Source organism: Gymnoscopelus microlampas, assembly GCF_963454915.1.
Source record: "Gymnoscopelus microlampas genome assembly, chromosome: 21".
NCBI classification, from domain to species: domain Eukaryota; kingdom Metazoa; phylum Chordata; class Actinopteri; order Myctophiformes; family Myctophidae; genus Gymnoscopelus; species Gymnoscopelus microlampas.
In genome coordinates, this window is record NC_139958.1 from 2,215,891 (window position 1) to 2,232,314 (window position 16,424).

General features: G+C 43.1%; 1 protein-coding gene across 1 annotated transcript in view; it reads right to left on the minus strand.

Moving 5' to 3' along the window:
- The window catches only part of LOC311037327 (tetratricopeptide repeat protein 28-like), a 114,780-nt gene that overhangs the window by 14,101 nt on the left and 84,255 nt on the right, over positions 1-16,424 (minus strand). Inside the window, exons 24-33 of the mRNA XM_084046454.1 lie at positions 15,506-15,644; positions 13,279-13,458; positions 11,163-11,535; positions 10,222-10,259; positions 9,998-10,128; positions 8,191-8,438; positions 5,124-5,248; positions 3,550-3,627; positions 2,153-2,312; positions 354-430 (exon numbers count right to left, since the gene is read on the minus strand). Of these exons, the coding sequence (XP_083902580.1) occupies positions 354-430; positions 2,153-2,312; positions 3,550-3,627; positions 5,124-5,248; positions 8,191-8,438; positions 9,998-10,128; positions 10,222-10,259; positions 11,163-11,535; positions 13,279-13,458; positions 15,506-15,644 (1,549 nt within the window). The remainder of the gene's footprint in view (positions 1-353; positions 431-2,152; positions 2,313-3,549; positions 3,628-5,123; positions 5,249-8,190; positions 8,439-9,997; positions 10,129-10,221; positions 10,260-11,162; positions 11,536-13,278; positions 13,459-15,505; positions 15,645-16,424) is intronic.

Sequence of the window (16,424 nt, forward strand, 5' to 3'; positions counted from 1 at the left end):
TTTACGTACTGTATGTATTAGTTATTATTAGATTATTGGTTTGCTTATGTATTACTTTATTATTAGATTTCTATGCATTATTGATGTATTATCTTGTGTCCTTGCTTACTGTAAATACACTGTAACTGTAAACTGTAAAGGTCGCAATCGTTGAGAAATAGTGTTTGTTCATGAGCTGGTCCAGCCGGCTCCATCCACTGCCATGTATTTCATCACACTTACTTGTGCGAGCAAGGTTTGCCACCCATGAGCGTCATGGCCCATCCCGGTGGCCAGCACGTCCCTTCCTTAAAAAGACATTCCTTGGTCACAACAAGGACACACATGTGTCCATCACAGGCCGGGTTAGTTACCTTGTTAATGAGCGGTTCTCCAGCCTCGGATGACGTCACTAGTTTGCAGAAAGCCTGGAGTGCTGGATGAGTAAGACCTGACGTAGATTCATGGAGGAGATGATTTGATATTAACCCATTCAATCCGGGAACGCATCTGTGTCATTTTAGATTTCTTGGGCTATTCAAAAAGAGCAGCAGTGTTGTCCAATGTAAAACTCGAGTCACTTCCTGACTCGCCTATGTAATTGAAACATGAGTCCAGACTGAAAGGCCAAGTGAGAAAAACGTAATGAATAAGGCTGGATCCCAGGCTAGAAAATATGTGTGATTTTTGTCTCCGCCAGGCCGAAAGGCATGGTGAGAGTATGTTTTGCTCCGTGTGTCAGTGTGTCAGTGTGTCAGTGTGTCAGTGTGTCCGCGTGTGTGTCCTTCTGTCTGTGACCAGCTAATCTCCGGCACCGTTGGCCCGGTCACTGCGAAACTGTGCACACACACTCCCTGGATGCCAATTCAAATTTTTCAGATTGGCCTGTTATAGCGCCACCAGGAGTCCGATTTGTGCAACAAATGTTTTTTTGATACTACTCCTACACATTTTGTCCTAACATCACACAAATCGGTACACAGTATCTCTATAGTCATGTGATCAACACAGATCTGTCAGATTTTTCACAATCCATCCTAATTGGCTAAGATTGCCTTCCAAAGTTTGCAGGATATGTTTTGAAGAAAATGCCTCAAATCATGAACGCAGCGTGCAATTTGCGTGAACGTTTTGCACGCACATTCCCACTAGGCCGAGGAAGAAACGGCACCCTTTTCACATTGTTCACCAGGAGGCCACAATAATGTACCAGATCTGGCGGAGACCTGTGCTCCGAGGAGCACTTTTTCTAGTTTGAACACATTGAGTGCCATAAACGGTCCGGACCGTTTTTATTTTTATACGTGGGGCGCTCTAACGAAACTTTGGGATCATCCAAGGAGTCTCTGAGAAGGAGAGGCCAGATGTGGATCCATGTCAAAAATCCTTCCGGTCGGCCTCTCCAATGTTAACTCCTTGACTAAAAGCTTAATATCTCCATTTCTTTTTGACGTGGTGGAAGCGAGCCGTTTTCGATCGGCGATCACGCTGCAATGGAGGATCGCATTAGAAATATTATTGTTCCAGGCGTTAGTCGGGGACCCTCCGCCGTCTCGCACGCACGCTCTGTTTACATGCACTTCCGCGTCGGGGCTTCTACAGCACGAGACGTATCACGTAAGTGGATGGAAGAAATGCAGGCACTGAACGTGAAAAATCGTGAAAAATGGCATCGTCATTCTAATCGTATGGTGAGTTGCGTTAATCGGTACATGCCTAACCCATTGAGACCTGGAGCCGATTCTACATGTCTCCTAAATCTCAACAGTTTTCTGAAAAACGTTTGTTTCTATATCAGTGGTGCTCCATCTTTTTCATGTCAAGGACCCCCAGAATTATATGTATTTGGCCGCGGACCCCCATCAAAATATTTTGTTCCAGGGACCCCCAGAAGATTTGAGTTAAAAATGTTCGCTTTAAAAATATATATATATTCAAAGATTTGCACACATTTTCACGATTTTTCAAAAATAGCAGATCTACAAGCTCGTAGCGCGGCACTCGGTGCCGCGCTACGAGCTTGTAGATCTGCTATTTTTGAATAGCCCAAAGTGTAAAATAATGCTTTTTTAGCTCAAATCTAAAAATGAGACAGTTCCAGGTCTCAATGGGCTAATATCTAACAAGACATTCTGAGCGATGTAAACAAAGACAGAAGCTGTAGTGGGTATACCCAGCAGGGACTGCAGGGTGGTGCTGCACTGTTGGAGCACGTCCCCAGGGTCTGACGTGGGGAAGTAGACTGCGGCGGGTAGACCACTGCCCCCCCCGTAACAGTCCAGTCTGAAGCCCACCGCAGACAGCAGGGTCTGCCAGCCTGGCACCCCGCCAACCTGACGCAGAAAGAGGAGAGGGGGGGGGCACAACATGGACCTTCAGTGACCAAACCATGTGGAGCGGACATGGAGATATGAATGGAATGAACAGACACACTGGGACAAGGGGTTCCCAAACCTTTTCAGACCGCGACGACCCCCTCCAAAATAATCCTATTTGAAATGGGGACCCCCTCCCCGGGGACCCCTCCCCCCCCCCCACCACCCTGACAAGCTCTTAGAATTGTAGGCTTTACGTTTAGTTGACTCGGTTCCACAGATAAACATTGTGAAAATAGCCGATCTACAAGCTCACAACGCCTCGCGCTGCGAGGCGTTGTGAGCTTGTAGATCGGCTATTTTCACAATGTTTGCCTCTTTCTTAAAGGGATAGTTCACCCCCAAAATGACTTTTTTTCTATCGACCCCATGGAGACTTGAATCCATGGACATTGTTTTGTTTTTGTCGCATTCCGGTTCCGGTAGGAGACACCAAAGAGTCTCCTTTGTGTCTCCTACCGGAACCACTGCCTACCGGTCCGCTGGTCATCAAATTATTGTCTTAGTAATGAGACGAAAAATAAAAACAATATCCATAAAATATCCATGGGGTGACTAATCTAAAGAAAAAAAGTATGTTTTTGGGTAAAATATCCCTTTAAGTAATATTTGACAATTTGGTATTAAAAAGGTCTAAAAGTCATTAAATTGTAACTTCAGATACCCTGTATATTTACACTTATGTTGGTTTGTTTACTGTTGAATGAGAAAACAATGTTGCACATTAAGCTCATTGGGAACAACTGCTCCATGATGGAACAGACCTTGTTCTCCACACTGTGCTGTGATGTGTACATGATAAATACATGTGTTCTATGGATAAATAGATGTGTTCTATGGACAGACCTTGTTCTCCACACTGTGCTGTGATGTGTACATGATAAATACATGTGTTCTATGGATAAATACATGTGTTCTATGGACAGACCTTGTTCTCCACACTGTGCTGTGATGTGTACATGATAAATACATGTGTTCTATGGATAAATACATGTGTTCTATGGACAGACCTTGTTCTCCACACTGTGCTGTGATGTGTACATGATAAATACATGTGTTCTATGGATAAATACATGTGTTCTATGGACAGACCTTGTTCTCCACACTGTGCTGTGATGTGTACATGATAAATACATGTGTTCTATGGATAAATACATGTGTTATATGGATAAATACATGTGTTCTATGGACAGACCTTGTTCTCCACACTGTGCTGTGATGTGTACATGGGGTTACACTGTCCACCGTGGATACGCTGTAAGGACTTCTCAACCTGGAAGGAGCACAGAGGAGAAAGACAAGTCTTTAGAGCTTTTTTTAAAGGAGTATTTCACCCCAAGAAATGACTTTACTTCTAAATTAACTTAAAACAATGGGCCTGGTCTACAGGATACACAGCACCACAAATACACCCATGTACCTGTCCAACCTGTACAACTTTTTGCAAACTGCTAATAAAGTATTCAATCAATCAATCAATCAATCAATCAATCAATCAATCAATCAATCAATCAATCAATCAATCAAACACTAAACCGGCTCACGCACGAGCAGATAACGTGCGTGTGCGTGCCCGGCCCGCTAGGGTTCAACTGGAGCTTAGTGTTTTGAGGTTCATTCTCTCCTTCTTTTGTGATATTTCGGTAACGTTTCTCAGCTGACTTCGGTATAAGAAAACCTAAATGATAATATGAGCAGCGTTTTGAACTTCATGGAGAGATTTTCATGTATAGTTTTGCTGATGTTAATTAGGGTGTCGGATTAATTCCATTCATCAAGTTTTTTTCTTATATGTTTTGGATTCTGGATTCACCGAAAGAACTGCTACGATATCATTTCTGAAGGGGATCTGAATGACAGCATCACAAACATGATACATGTAGATCAGGGTTTTCAACCTTTTTCACATCAAGGTCCATTATTTATTCAGCATTTGAGCCACAGAACCACCGTTTGGTAACATTTAGACTCTCAGACCCAAAACGTAGAATATTTTGTTATTGTTGGATAAGATTTTGTCCACAATTCCATCCATTCTGTGTTGATGTTGGTTCCATAGGAGAGATAACAGGCTAATGTTCGGGTCCATTTGGTTTCATTTTTACGCTCTCAAGAGTTAAAGTACTAATAAGGATCCATTTGGTTTCATTTTTACGCTCTCAAGAGTTAAAGTACTAATAAGGATCCATTTGGTTTCATTTTTACGCTCTCTACAGTTAAAGTACTAATAAGGATCCATTTGGTTTCATTTTTACGCTCTCTACAGTTAAAGTACTAATAAGGATCCATTTGGTTTCATTTTTACGCTCTCTACAGTTAACACATTGGGTGCCAGTTTTTTTTTAGAACAGAGTACACTGAGTGCCAGGGTTTTTAACAATTTTTTTAGGAGCCGAGATACAGGCTTTTGAAGTCATAAGTTAACCAGAAAGTGGATTGGAGTCAAAATCTTCGGAAAATGATATCTCCTGGTGCTTAGAAGGTAAAAAAAAAAAAAAAAATTGAAAAAAAAAATGTTGATTTTTTTTTTTTTTTTTTTTTTTTTTTTTTTTTTTCAAAAACCGTATTTATACGGTTTTGGCACCCAATGTGTTAAAGATCTAATAAGGGTCCATTTGGTTTAATTTTACGCTCTCAAAAGTTAAAGATCTAATAAGGGTCCATTTGGTTACCAACTCTCCTATCATTTAGCTTGGGGACCACCTGGAACCTCCTCGAGGACCACTGGTTGAGAAGCAGTGATGTAGATGTTAGGTGCTGTTCTCTTACCAGGTGCAGGATGACTCTAAGGGCATCTCTGGCTCTCTCTGGGTGGGTGAGGATCTCTGTGAGGGCCTGGCCCACCAGAGACATGGGGCTGTTCAGCTTCACATCGTTACCAATGAGCATGTAGCCTATAAGACAACATTAAGACAATGAGCATGTAGCCTATAAGACAACATTAAGACAATGAGCATGTAGCCTATAAGAGAACATTAAGACAATGAGCATGTAGCCTATAAGAGAACATTAAGACAATGAGCATGTAGCCTATAAGAGAACATTAAGACAATGAGCATGTAGCCTATAAGAGAACATTAAGACAATGAGCATGTAGCCTATAAGAGAACATTAAGACAATGAGCATGTAGCCTATAAGAGAACATTAAGACAATGAGCATGTAGCCTATAAGAGAACATTAAGACAATGAGCATGTAGCCTATAAGACAACATTAAGACAATGAGCATGTAGCCTATAAGAGAACATTAAGACAATGAGCATGTAGCCTATAAGAGAGCATTAAGACAATGAGCATGTAGCCTATAAGAGAGCATTAAGACAATGAGCATGTAGCCTATAAGAGAACATTAAGACAATGAGCATGTAGCCTATAAGAGAACATTAAGACAATGAGCATGTAGCCTATAAGACAACATTAAGACAATAAGCATGTAGCCTATAAGACAACATTAAGACAATGAGCATGTAGCCTATAAGAGAACATTAAGACAATGAGCATGTAGCCTATAAGACAACATTAAGACAATGAGCATGTAGCCTATAAGACAACATTAAGACAATGAGCATGTAGCCTATAAGACAACATTAAGACAATAAGCATGTAGCCTATAAGAGAACATTAGACAGCTTGTAAACGGCTTATTCTTCTTAAAAAAAAAATGATCCCACGATTTTGTAACCCCATTTTTTACACCCAGTGCCAATTGTCTATGTAATCCTGGGCGCTACACTCCCTCTGCCAACCTAGGGAGGCCAGGGCCGAGCTCATGCCTCCTTCAATGCATGAGAGCCAACTGACCTTCTTATCACCTGACAGAGGAGAGTTTCCCTGGTAGGACGTAGCGCCTGGAAGAAACACGTTATTCCAACCAGTTCCTTTCCCCTCCATCAGGCGCCCCGGCTGACCAGGGGGAGGCGGTATAGAGACCAGGATTACTGCATGTTTTTTGTGAGGGTATTAACTACCCTAGGAGACACGGGGAGAACATGTAAACTCCACACAGATGACGTGGAGGAGAAGACACGCCCCCAGCACCCACAGCGTCCCCTGCGGGAATCGAACACAGGACCTTCTAGCTGTGAGGCGACAGCGCTACCGAGCCCCCTGGGGGGGGGGACTCTTTTTTTGTTTATGCTTTTAAAATTTAGAGTAGCCAATTCTTTTTTACATCTTTTTCTCCCCAATTTAGTCGTTATGCCAATTAACTCCTCCCCCACACACACATGTCTGTGTTGTCACTGCTGTCGTATCCTACTGACTCACCTGCCAGTGAGGAGCCCCCACCAGGAGGACGTAGACCCTTCGTCCTACTCCTCCCGCCCAACACTCCCGCTGACAAGGCTTTTGACACTGTTGACCTCCCGATATTGTTAAAGATTCTTTCCAATATAGGCATGGGCCCAAATGTGACTAGCTGGTTCACCAGCTATTTGATCGGCCGCACACAATGTGTGAAACTGGGTGACATCGTGTCCGATCAAGTAGCCATGGAGAAGGGAGTCCCCCAGGGCTCTATATTAGGTCCTTTACTTTTTCTTTTGTATGTGAACAACATCTGCAGTCAATCAAAGTACTCTAGGTACCATATGTATGCGGATGACACGGTTTTGTACACCTGCGCGCCCACGCTAGACATGGCTGTAACAAATTTGTCTTTTGATTTCATCTCACTGCAGCAGGAATTTAAAAAAAGCAAATTGATGTTAAATGGTAACAAAACTAAGGCAATGTTGTTCACTCCACGAGTCTGTCCAACCCTCTTAAGCATCTCCACTTTAGATGGCGCCCCAATTGAGTGGGTCGATCGCTATAAATACCTTGGGTTCTGGTTGGACAAACATCTAAATTTTAAATTCCATATTGATGCCTTGAGTAAGAAGCTAAAATTTACTCTAAGTTTTTTCTACAGACTGAAGGCTTGTTTTGCCTGCACAGCTCGTAAAAAAATGGTCACTGGTCTGTTTTTGTCCCAGCTGGATTATGGTGACAATATTTACAGGTTTGCTTGTGCCTCCACACTGGCCAAGCTGGATCCCCTGTATCATGCTGCACTGAGATTCATAACCAATTCTCCTTTTAGAACTCACCATTGCACGCTGTATGCTGCAGTTGGTCCTCTTTGACTATGCGCAGGCTGCAACATTGGTATAATTTCATTTATAAAGCTATTCTTGGTGAGCTCCCCTACTGCATTACCTCCAAATTCAATATGGTTAGAAATGGCTTAAACCTCAGATCAAATGCTTGGTTACGCTGTGAAGTACCCTCATTTTCATCTGAGGGGGGTAAAAAATGTCTTTCTTTCTTTGGCCCCTGGTCGTGGAATGATCTCCAGACCAAACTCAAATTGGCTGCTCTAATTCCCTTGAGAAGCTTCAAAAGAATCACCTTAGTTTTATTCACAAACAACTGCACCTGTCCGGAGGTTTACTAGCCTAGCGGTAGGTTCTTGGTTATTTGTATTGGTTGTACACTGTGTGTATTACTATTTCTTGTTTGACTATTGGCTTTTTTCTATTGTGAAAAGTGTATCATTAGGAGTTATCTTATGTATTTGTGATGTATCTTGGATGACTATTTTGTTGTTTGTTTTTGTATTCGTATGTTAAGCTTAGACTGTGTAAATTTAACGCTGCATCTTGGCCAGTTCCCACTTGAAAAAGAGACTGTGTCTCAATGTGTTTTTACTGGTTAAATAAAGGTTAAATAAAAATAAATAAAATAGAATCGGCTTCAGGTCTTAATGGGTTAATGTTCTTACCGGCCCAGTTGGAGGGTCAGGGTTAGGGTTAGGGTTAAGGTTAGGGGTCAGGGTCAGGGTTAAGGGTCTTACCGGCCCAGTTGGAGGGGTGTGAGAAGTCCTCGCTGCACTGCAGGGTCCTCATGGCCTCTGTGAGCGCGGCGCTGGCCTTGGTGCCGCTCAGCAGGGCCGTGTAGAAGGCGTGGGTGAACACTTTGGAGGCGGCCACGGCCACGGGCCACAGAGACACGCACACACACTGGACCCCCGCCGCCAGGAAGGCCCGCGTGAGACCCACCACGCCGTCTGCCGTCACCCTGCCAGAGGACTCTGGGAACAGCCTGAGGGAGAGAGAGAGAGAGAGAGAGAGAGCGTTTAGTAAGAGAATCACTCCAACAATGCAATTCCTTTCAGGGACGTCCACAGATAGACTCTAGGTGGTGCTAGAGCCCCTGCCCTTTGCCCTCTTGACCAGAAGTGCCCTTTTTGAAAAAAAGGGGGAAAAAAGTTGTTGTTTTTTCAGTTTACCATTAGGGGTCTTCAACAGGGGGTCCGGGACCCCTAGGGGGTCCTCAGAGTTACTACAGGGGGTCCGCCAAATCTTTATGTGATATGATTTTTCTTTTTATCATAACCACTCGAAATCTAGCATCCCTTTTCTGAGGAGAACTTTAGCCAAAAATAGCAGATCTACAAGCTCACAACGCCTCGCGCTGCGAGGCGTTGTGGGCTTGTAGATCGGCTATTTTTGGCAAAGAGGTATAGGTGTAGAGGGGAAAAAGAGCAGACCAAGTAAACAAAAAAAAGTATAATTTACTTGAGCACCTGCCCCTCAAAATGTCTGTGCACGCCACTGATTCCTTTGAATACATCATTTTAATAAAAATGTCAACTTCCTGTTGATTTTACTATTTGAAGATCCGGATCCGGATCCGCCGATCCAGTCCGGGTTTTCTTCTTAATAAAAATAGCAAAATCAACAGGAAGTTGACATTTTTATTAAAAAAACAAACAGTAGTGGGTTTGGTGATGTTCTATATTGTCTGAATGAATTTTGTTTGTGTTCGTTTACGTGTATGCTAAAAGAGTGACTTTGAGAGCTGTTTTACCGTACAATGTAAGTCAATGAGGAGCATATTTTGAATTATCAATGTCTAATCAATGGAGCAATTATTTTTTATTTCTTGCCCACCTTTGGAGTTACATAATGGCAAGGTAACTACACAACCCAAACCTCTAACTAAGTGGTCTTGCCCTTTAACACATTGACTGCCTAGATCGAGTTAACTCGATATTAGGTATTTTCATTGGTTTAATCTGTGATCGCGCTTGTCTGTTTATTTTTCATCAGCACTTTCGTTTTCCACTTACGTCACACTCACCCGGAGCTGGATGTATAACGCAGATTTCGTTTCCGGGTCACATTGTTTTTCTCCAGTCATTTTCGTCCAGAATAGGGAAAAACACATTTTTTCACACGGTATAAAATACAAACGGACAGCTCAACTTCTATTGTCTTTGGTCCGGGTGACTAACAGTCATCGTCGTCGTGTAATCACATCGTTTTCAGGCCGATCGTGGGGATCAGGGATTGTCGAATCATAACATCCGGTGAAATGACCGGATGTGACGTGGGCCTGTTTGGGAGGGGGGCGAGCGAGGTGATCAATGTGTGGATTTGCTGCTCTCTACTGGTGGAACTGTCGTAGTGCTTAAAACCACAATCAGAGAATTTATTTGAATGAAAAATTACAAAATACATTTTTTTTTTAAACACGCAAATTGCTGGCACAGGGGTGAGTACATTATGAATAAACTCTGGCACTCAATGTGTTAATAGTGTAGTAATACCAGAAAGACCAGAAGGACCAGAAGGACCAGAAGGACCATGATGCAGTACCTCAGAACCACCAGTCTGACGGACAGGCTCAGACCCAGGATATCAGCTGCAGTGAGCAGGACGTCCTGCAGGGGAGGGCTGTGACACACACTGTCCACCTCACACAGACTGTCCTCCTCCTCCTCCTCCTCCTCCTCCTCTTCCTCACTCCCTTCCTCTTCCTCTGCTCCTCCTCCCCCCCCTCCCCCGGAGAGTCTCTCCGGGGGGCCACCACGACCTTTGACCTTGCCCCGCCGCCGATCCAGGACCGCCATCCTCCCGCCTGAAGTGTCAGAAGAAGAAAAGATAAAAAACTCAACTAAAACTATTAGCATTTTCAAAAATACAAAACGAATAAAAACTAGCAAACCAGCTCTAACAGCTAATTAAAACTAACTGAATTAGAAGAAAACAATCCCAAACTCTTCTAACCTCCACGGCGCTTTGGCCATGGCCCCTTAAGACCTGAAGCCGATTCTACAAATGTCTTCTAAATCCCAACAGTATTCTGAAAAAACGTATGTTTCTATATCAGTGGTGCTCAATCTTTTTCATGTCAAGGACCCCCAAAATTAGATGTATTTGGTCCGCCGACCCCCATCTCAAAGTGTTTTGTTCCAGGGACCCCCCCCCAGAAGCAAAGAATAGAGTTAAAAATGTTTGCTTTAAACCAGGGGTCTTCAACGTTTTCTGGCCAAGGACCCCTTAGCTGAGAGAGAGATGAAGCAGGGACCCCCTACTCTATATTGTACAAAATTGTGTTTCCGATTAAACTGTTTTTGTTTACCTGGTCTGCTCTTTTTCCCCCTCTACAACTCTTTGTCAAAAATAACCGCTATTTTTGGCTGAAGTTCTCCTCAGAAAAGAGATGTTAGGGTTCAAGTGGTTAAGGTAAAAAAAAAAAATCCTATCACACAAAGATTTGGTGGACACCCTGTAGTAACTCTGAGGACCCCCTAGGGGTCCCGGACCCCCCTGTTGAAGACCCCTGCTTTAAACAATATATATTCAAAGATTTGCACACATTTTCTTGATTTTTCAAAAATAGCAGATCTACAAGCACGAGCTTGTAGATCTGCTATTTTTGAATAGCCAAAAGTGTAAAATAATGTTTTTTTTTTTAGCTCAAATGAAAAGGTGACATAGACACGTTCCAGGTCTTAATGGGTTAATAAGCTCTTCTAACCTTGGCCCACACAGGGCGTGCTGTGCTGGTGGTCTTCCTGGCCAGTGGGGGGCGCCGCGAGCACCACGGCGGCCAGCTTCCAGGAGACGTGCGTGGCGAAGTGAAGGCACTCGGGGGCCCGGGGGGAGAGGAGGGCCTGGAGGACGCGCTCCTTGGTGGCCCCGGCCCCCGTCAGGGCGTGGCAGCCCAGCTGCTCCACCAACCACAGGGCCTCCTCCTCCGCCGAGGGGAGGGGCCCCCACAGCCAGCGGCGGCCCATCACGCCGGGGGGCAGGTGGGAGGCCCCGCACACTACCGTCGCCATGGAGCCACCGCCGCCACCGCTGGGGGGGGGGCACGGCATGGAGCCCCCTGCTCCACGACGAGGGTGGGGCTGTGTGTGTGAGCGTAGGGACATCATATGGGTTATTGTGTTGATAAAACATCTGTGTGTGTGTGTGTGTGTGGTTGAGCCCCCAGAAGCAAAGATTTGAGTTAATAATGATAATAACGTGCTAAACTCACTCCTCCCCCAATCTCCTCACCCGTCTTCCATTCCACAATCAACTGCTGCCTCTACAAAGGCCCAGTCTGCACCTGGCTCCTCACCAGATCTTAACCAGTCTACCGGTGGGTTAACTAGAGCTAGCCAAACGTACAATTCCCAGTGTTCTAGACGCCTTAACAGACGACGTCACACTGATAAGAACCGGTATGGCGCGCGCAGGCCGGCACCAAATGAACCCCACCGCTCATAAAGATGTCATGTTAAAGTGGTCACAGACTTATGTGTAAAAATGCATCCCATCAAACTCTCAGGCGCTGTTTTTCTCCCAGTATGGAGGAAGAATACTTAGGATTTCTACTGTGATCTCTCGCTCTTAAAATATATAATCCTTGGTTTCTGTTGTGTGTAAAACACAATAATAGCAATTCAAAGCAGTTGTCCTCAAAACCAGTGGCTGTCATAAGAACGGAGGGAGCGCTCTATATACGATCATGGCACCAGAACCTGCTCTTGCTCGCGCTTAGTGGTATTTTTTTCTCTGTATTTTTATGTTGATATTTGAACTGTTTGGTTGCTACTGTATATGTCTATGAAATTAATACCAAGGACCCCCAACGGAAAAACAAGTCCGCAAGGACTGTTTTTGGTCGGAGCTTTTAGACAAAAGTATTATAAATGTAACTGTGTTGTTTTACATTCTTTTTGCCTAATAAAAATGTCAATCAATCAATCAATCAAAACACACACACACACACACACACACACACACACACACACACACACACACACACACACACACACACACACACACACACACACACACACACACACACACACACACACACACACACACACACACACACACACACCAGCCATTACAATAACAGCATCAAGAACCTAAAACTAATAAATAAAGTGTCATGGAAGTATGACACTTTGCAGCCAATATACATACAGTACATTATCAGCTTCTATTGAATTAAGAATTATTGGCAGTTATTACATTATCGGCTGGGTGATTGATTGATTCATTGATTGATTGAATACTTTCTTAACAGCTTCAGTTTGCAAAGACAGGCACAGGGAAGTGCAGTTCTTCCTGGGGTCCACACCAGTGGCGTGCACAGACATTTTGAGGGGCAGGTGCTCAAGTAAATTATACTTTTTTTTGTTTACTTGGTCTGCTCTTTTTTCCCTCTACACCTATACCTCTTTGCCAAAAATAGCCGATCTACAAGCTCACAACGCCTCGCGCTGCGAGGCGTTGTGAGCTTGTAGATCGGCTATTTTTGGCTAAAGTTCTCTTCAGAAAAGGGATGCTAGGTTTCGAGTGGTTATGGTAAAAAGAAACATCATATCACATAAAGATTTGGCGGACCCCCTGTAGTAACTCTGAGGACCGCCTAGGGGTCCCGGACCCCCTGTTGAAGACCCCTGCTGTAAACTGGAAAAAAACAAAACTTTTTTTCCCTTATTTTCAAAAGGGCACTTCTGGTCAAGAGGGCAAAGGGCAGGTGCTCTAGCACCACCTAGAGTCTATCTGTGCACGTCCCTGATCCACACAGGCTGTTACATAATGTAATAACTTTATGTCATTTTATGCAAAACGTGTGGGTTCTCAGACCGAACCTTGTGGCTGGTCCTCAGGCTGGCCAGAGACGGGACAGAGATGAGACTGAAGCGCTCATACAGGTACTCATTGGAGGAGCTGCCTTTGAGCAAGGCAAAGGGGATGAGGTACAACTCCCCCTCCAGCACCAGGACCAGCTGTCTGTGTCTCCCTACAGGACCGCTGCTGTGCATCAGACCCTGCGTGGAGGACATTAGAGAAACACACAGAAAAACAACTATTAAAACATTCACTGACAGACTTATTTCTGGCTGCTTGCACCCACTCACTGCCAGCCATTTTTATAAAATAAAGCGATTATAATTATACCTGTATGAATGAGGCACCGCCAAATTAAAGGTAGGGTAAGTCAGTGGTTCTCAAACTTTTTCATGTCAAGGACCCCCAAAATGATATGTATTTGGCCGCGGACCCCCATCTCAAAATATGTTGTTCCAGGGACCCCCAGAAGCAAAGATTTGAGTTACAAATGTTGGCTTTAAAAAATATATATTCAAAGATTTGCAAAAAAAAACACAAATTTTCAAAAATAGCAGATCTACAAGCTCATAGCGCGGCACCGAGTGTAGATCTGCTATTTTTGAATAGCCAAAGTATAAAAGTCATAATTATTGTGATGCTATATTAACACATTTTGCTGGGTACCCCCTGGAACCCCCTCAAGTACCCCTGGGGGTCCCCGGACCCCACTTTGAGAACCATGGGGGTAAGTGATATTTTTTGGTTAAAACAAAAAGTATTTTGTTAAAAGGTTAAAGCACTATATTGTGATAGTAATCATTGCTATAGAGTGTTTGTTCAGTAACAGGAGTCTCCATGTCTCTCCAGCTCTTTAATAAACAGAAAATACATTTTCCGGTAGGTGTCAAAATCTCAGCCAATCAGGAGAAAGTACCCATTTTTAAGCTTAATTTGTATAGTGTTCCAGTTCAAATTTGTCTGCTCATTTCTTAGTGTCATCACTTCCAATTTCACTTGTTTAATATATATCCTGATTGAGTTCTCTGTCCTGGTTGGATAAAATTGGAAATGAAACTAAAATGCATTTTCTGTTTAATAAAGAGCTGTAGAGACAAAGAGACTCCTTTTACTGCACAAACACTCTATAGCAATGAGTACTATCACAATATAGAGCTATTTAACACTTATTTTAACCAAAGAAAATCACTTACCCTACCTTTAATAGATTGATGTGAAACACGGATTGTTTATTTGTCACGTTTGTTACGTGTGTTAAAGGCCGTGACACTAAAACTAAGGCTAAACCTTTTAAAAGAAAAGAAAATAGACTAAATGAGCAAACCCCACTATTAACCCATTTAGACCTGAGGCCGATTATAAAAACGCCTTATAAATAAAGTTTTCAGAAAAACTTCAAATATTTATTCATAAATTACAACAAATGTACATAGCAACAAGAACCCCAAGAGGGGTTCCCGTCCTGAAAGGTATAGTTACAAATAGGGGTTCCTGCCCAAAATGGGTTAAAACTAATTGAAAACTAAACTGGAATTGAAAACAAAAAGTGAAAAATAAGTCATAGAGCATACATACCCCTTCCATAGGAGCTATCAGTAAGTCATAGAGCATACATACCCCTTCCATAGCATCTATCAGTAAGTCATAGAGCATACATACCCCTTCCATAGGAGCTATCAGTAAGTCATAGAGCATACATACCCCTTCCATAGCATCTATCAGTAAGTCATAGAACATACATACCCCTTCCATAGCATCTATCAGTAAGTCATAGAGCATACATACCCCTTCCATAGCATCTATCAGTAAGTCATAGAGCATACATACCCCTTCCATAGCATCTATCAGTAAGTCATAGAGCATACATACCCCTTCCATAGGAGCTATCAGTAAGTCATAGAGCATACATACCCCTTCCATAGCATCTATCAGTAAGTCATAGAGCATACATACCCCTTCCATAGCATCTATTAGTAAGTCATAGAGCATACATACCCCTTCCATAGCAGCTATCAGTAAGTCATAGAGCATACATACCCCTTCCATAGCATCTATCAGTAAGTCATAGAGCATACATACCCCTTCCATAGCATCTATCAGTAAGTCATAGAGCATACATACCCCTTCCATAGCATCTATCAGTAAGTCATAGAGCATACATACCCCTTCCATAGGAGCTATCAGTAAGTCATAGAGCATACATACCCCTTCCATAGCATCTATCAGTAAGTCATAGAACATACATACCCCTTCCATAGGAGCTATCAGTAAGTCATAGAGGGCTCGTAGAGGCGGCTGGCCCGTGCCGCTACGTCGATGAGGAACACAGCTTTCTTTCACTGGAGATACAGCAGAACTGAATAGGCTGCTCATACTCTGACAACTCCTACACACACACACACACAACACACAACACACAACACACACACAACACACAACACACACACACACACAACACACACACACACACACACACAAAAGTTAAAGGTTGAATTTATTTTTGTCTCCACCAGGCCGAAAGGCATGGCGAGAGAGTATGTTTTACCCCCTGTCCGTCCGTCCGTGTGTCCACCCACGGTGGGTTCGAACCCGCAACCTCTGCGGCGGTGGGCAGGCATTTTACTACTGCCCCCCCACCCGATCAACCCCCCCATAGGCTGTACTCACGTCTACAGTGTGTTTATCCATCTCTAATAATAATAATAATAATAATAATAATAATAAACTTTATTTGTATAGCACCTTTCATGACATGAAATGCAGCGCAAAGTGCTTTACAGAGCAAGAATACATTTACAGTTACAACCAATTTAACAATAAAGCAAACAAAAAATAAAATAATATAAAAGCAAAAGCATAATAACGTATTTTCAAGCTTTCAGCAATTATCTTCTAAGTATGACTTGCCAAATCATAATCTTTTCAAATATCTCCAAATCAGGCACTGGGTCAGAGGAAACTGTATAGATTTCCCGGCTATCCCTAATAAATCACCCCTGGAGGATCATATGTTCAGCACGTTTATCTCCTCCACCAAGGGCTTAATCTCTTCCATATACAATATATTAAATAGGAATCTTTTGGTCTATAATAAATTATCCCTTAAACGCAAATGGGAAGCTGATTTGGAATGTACGTATGATGATGCTGATTGGCGTAACGTCTT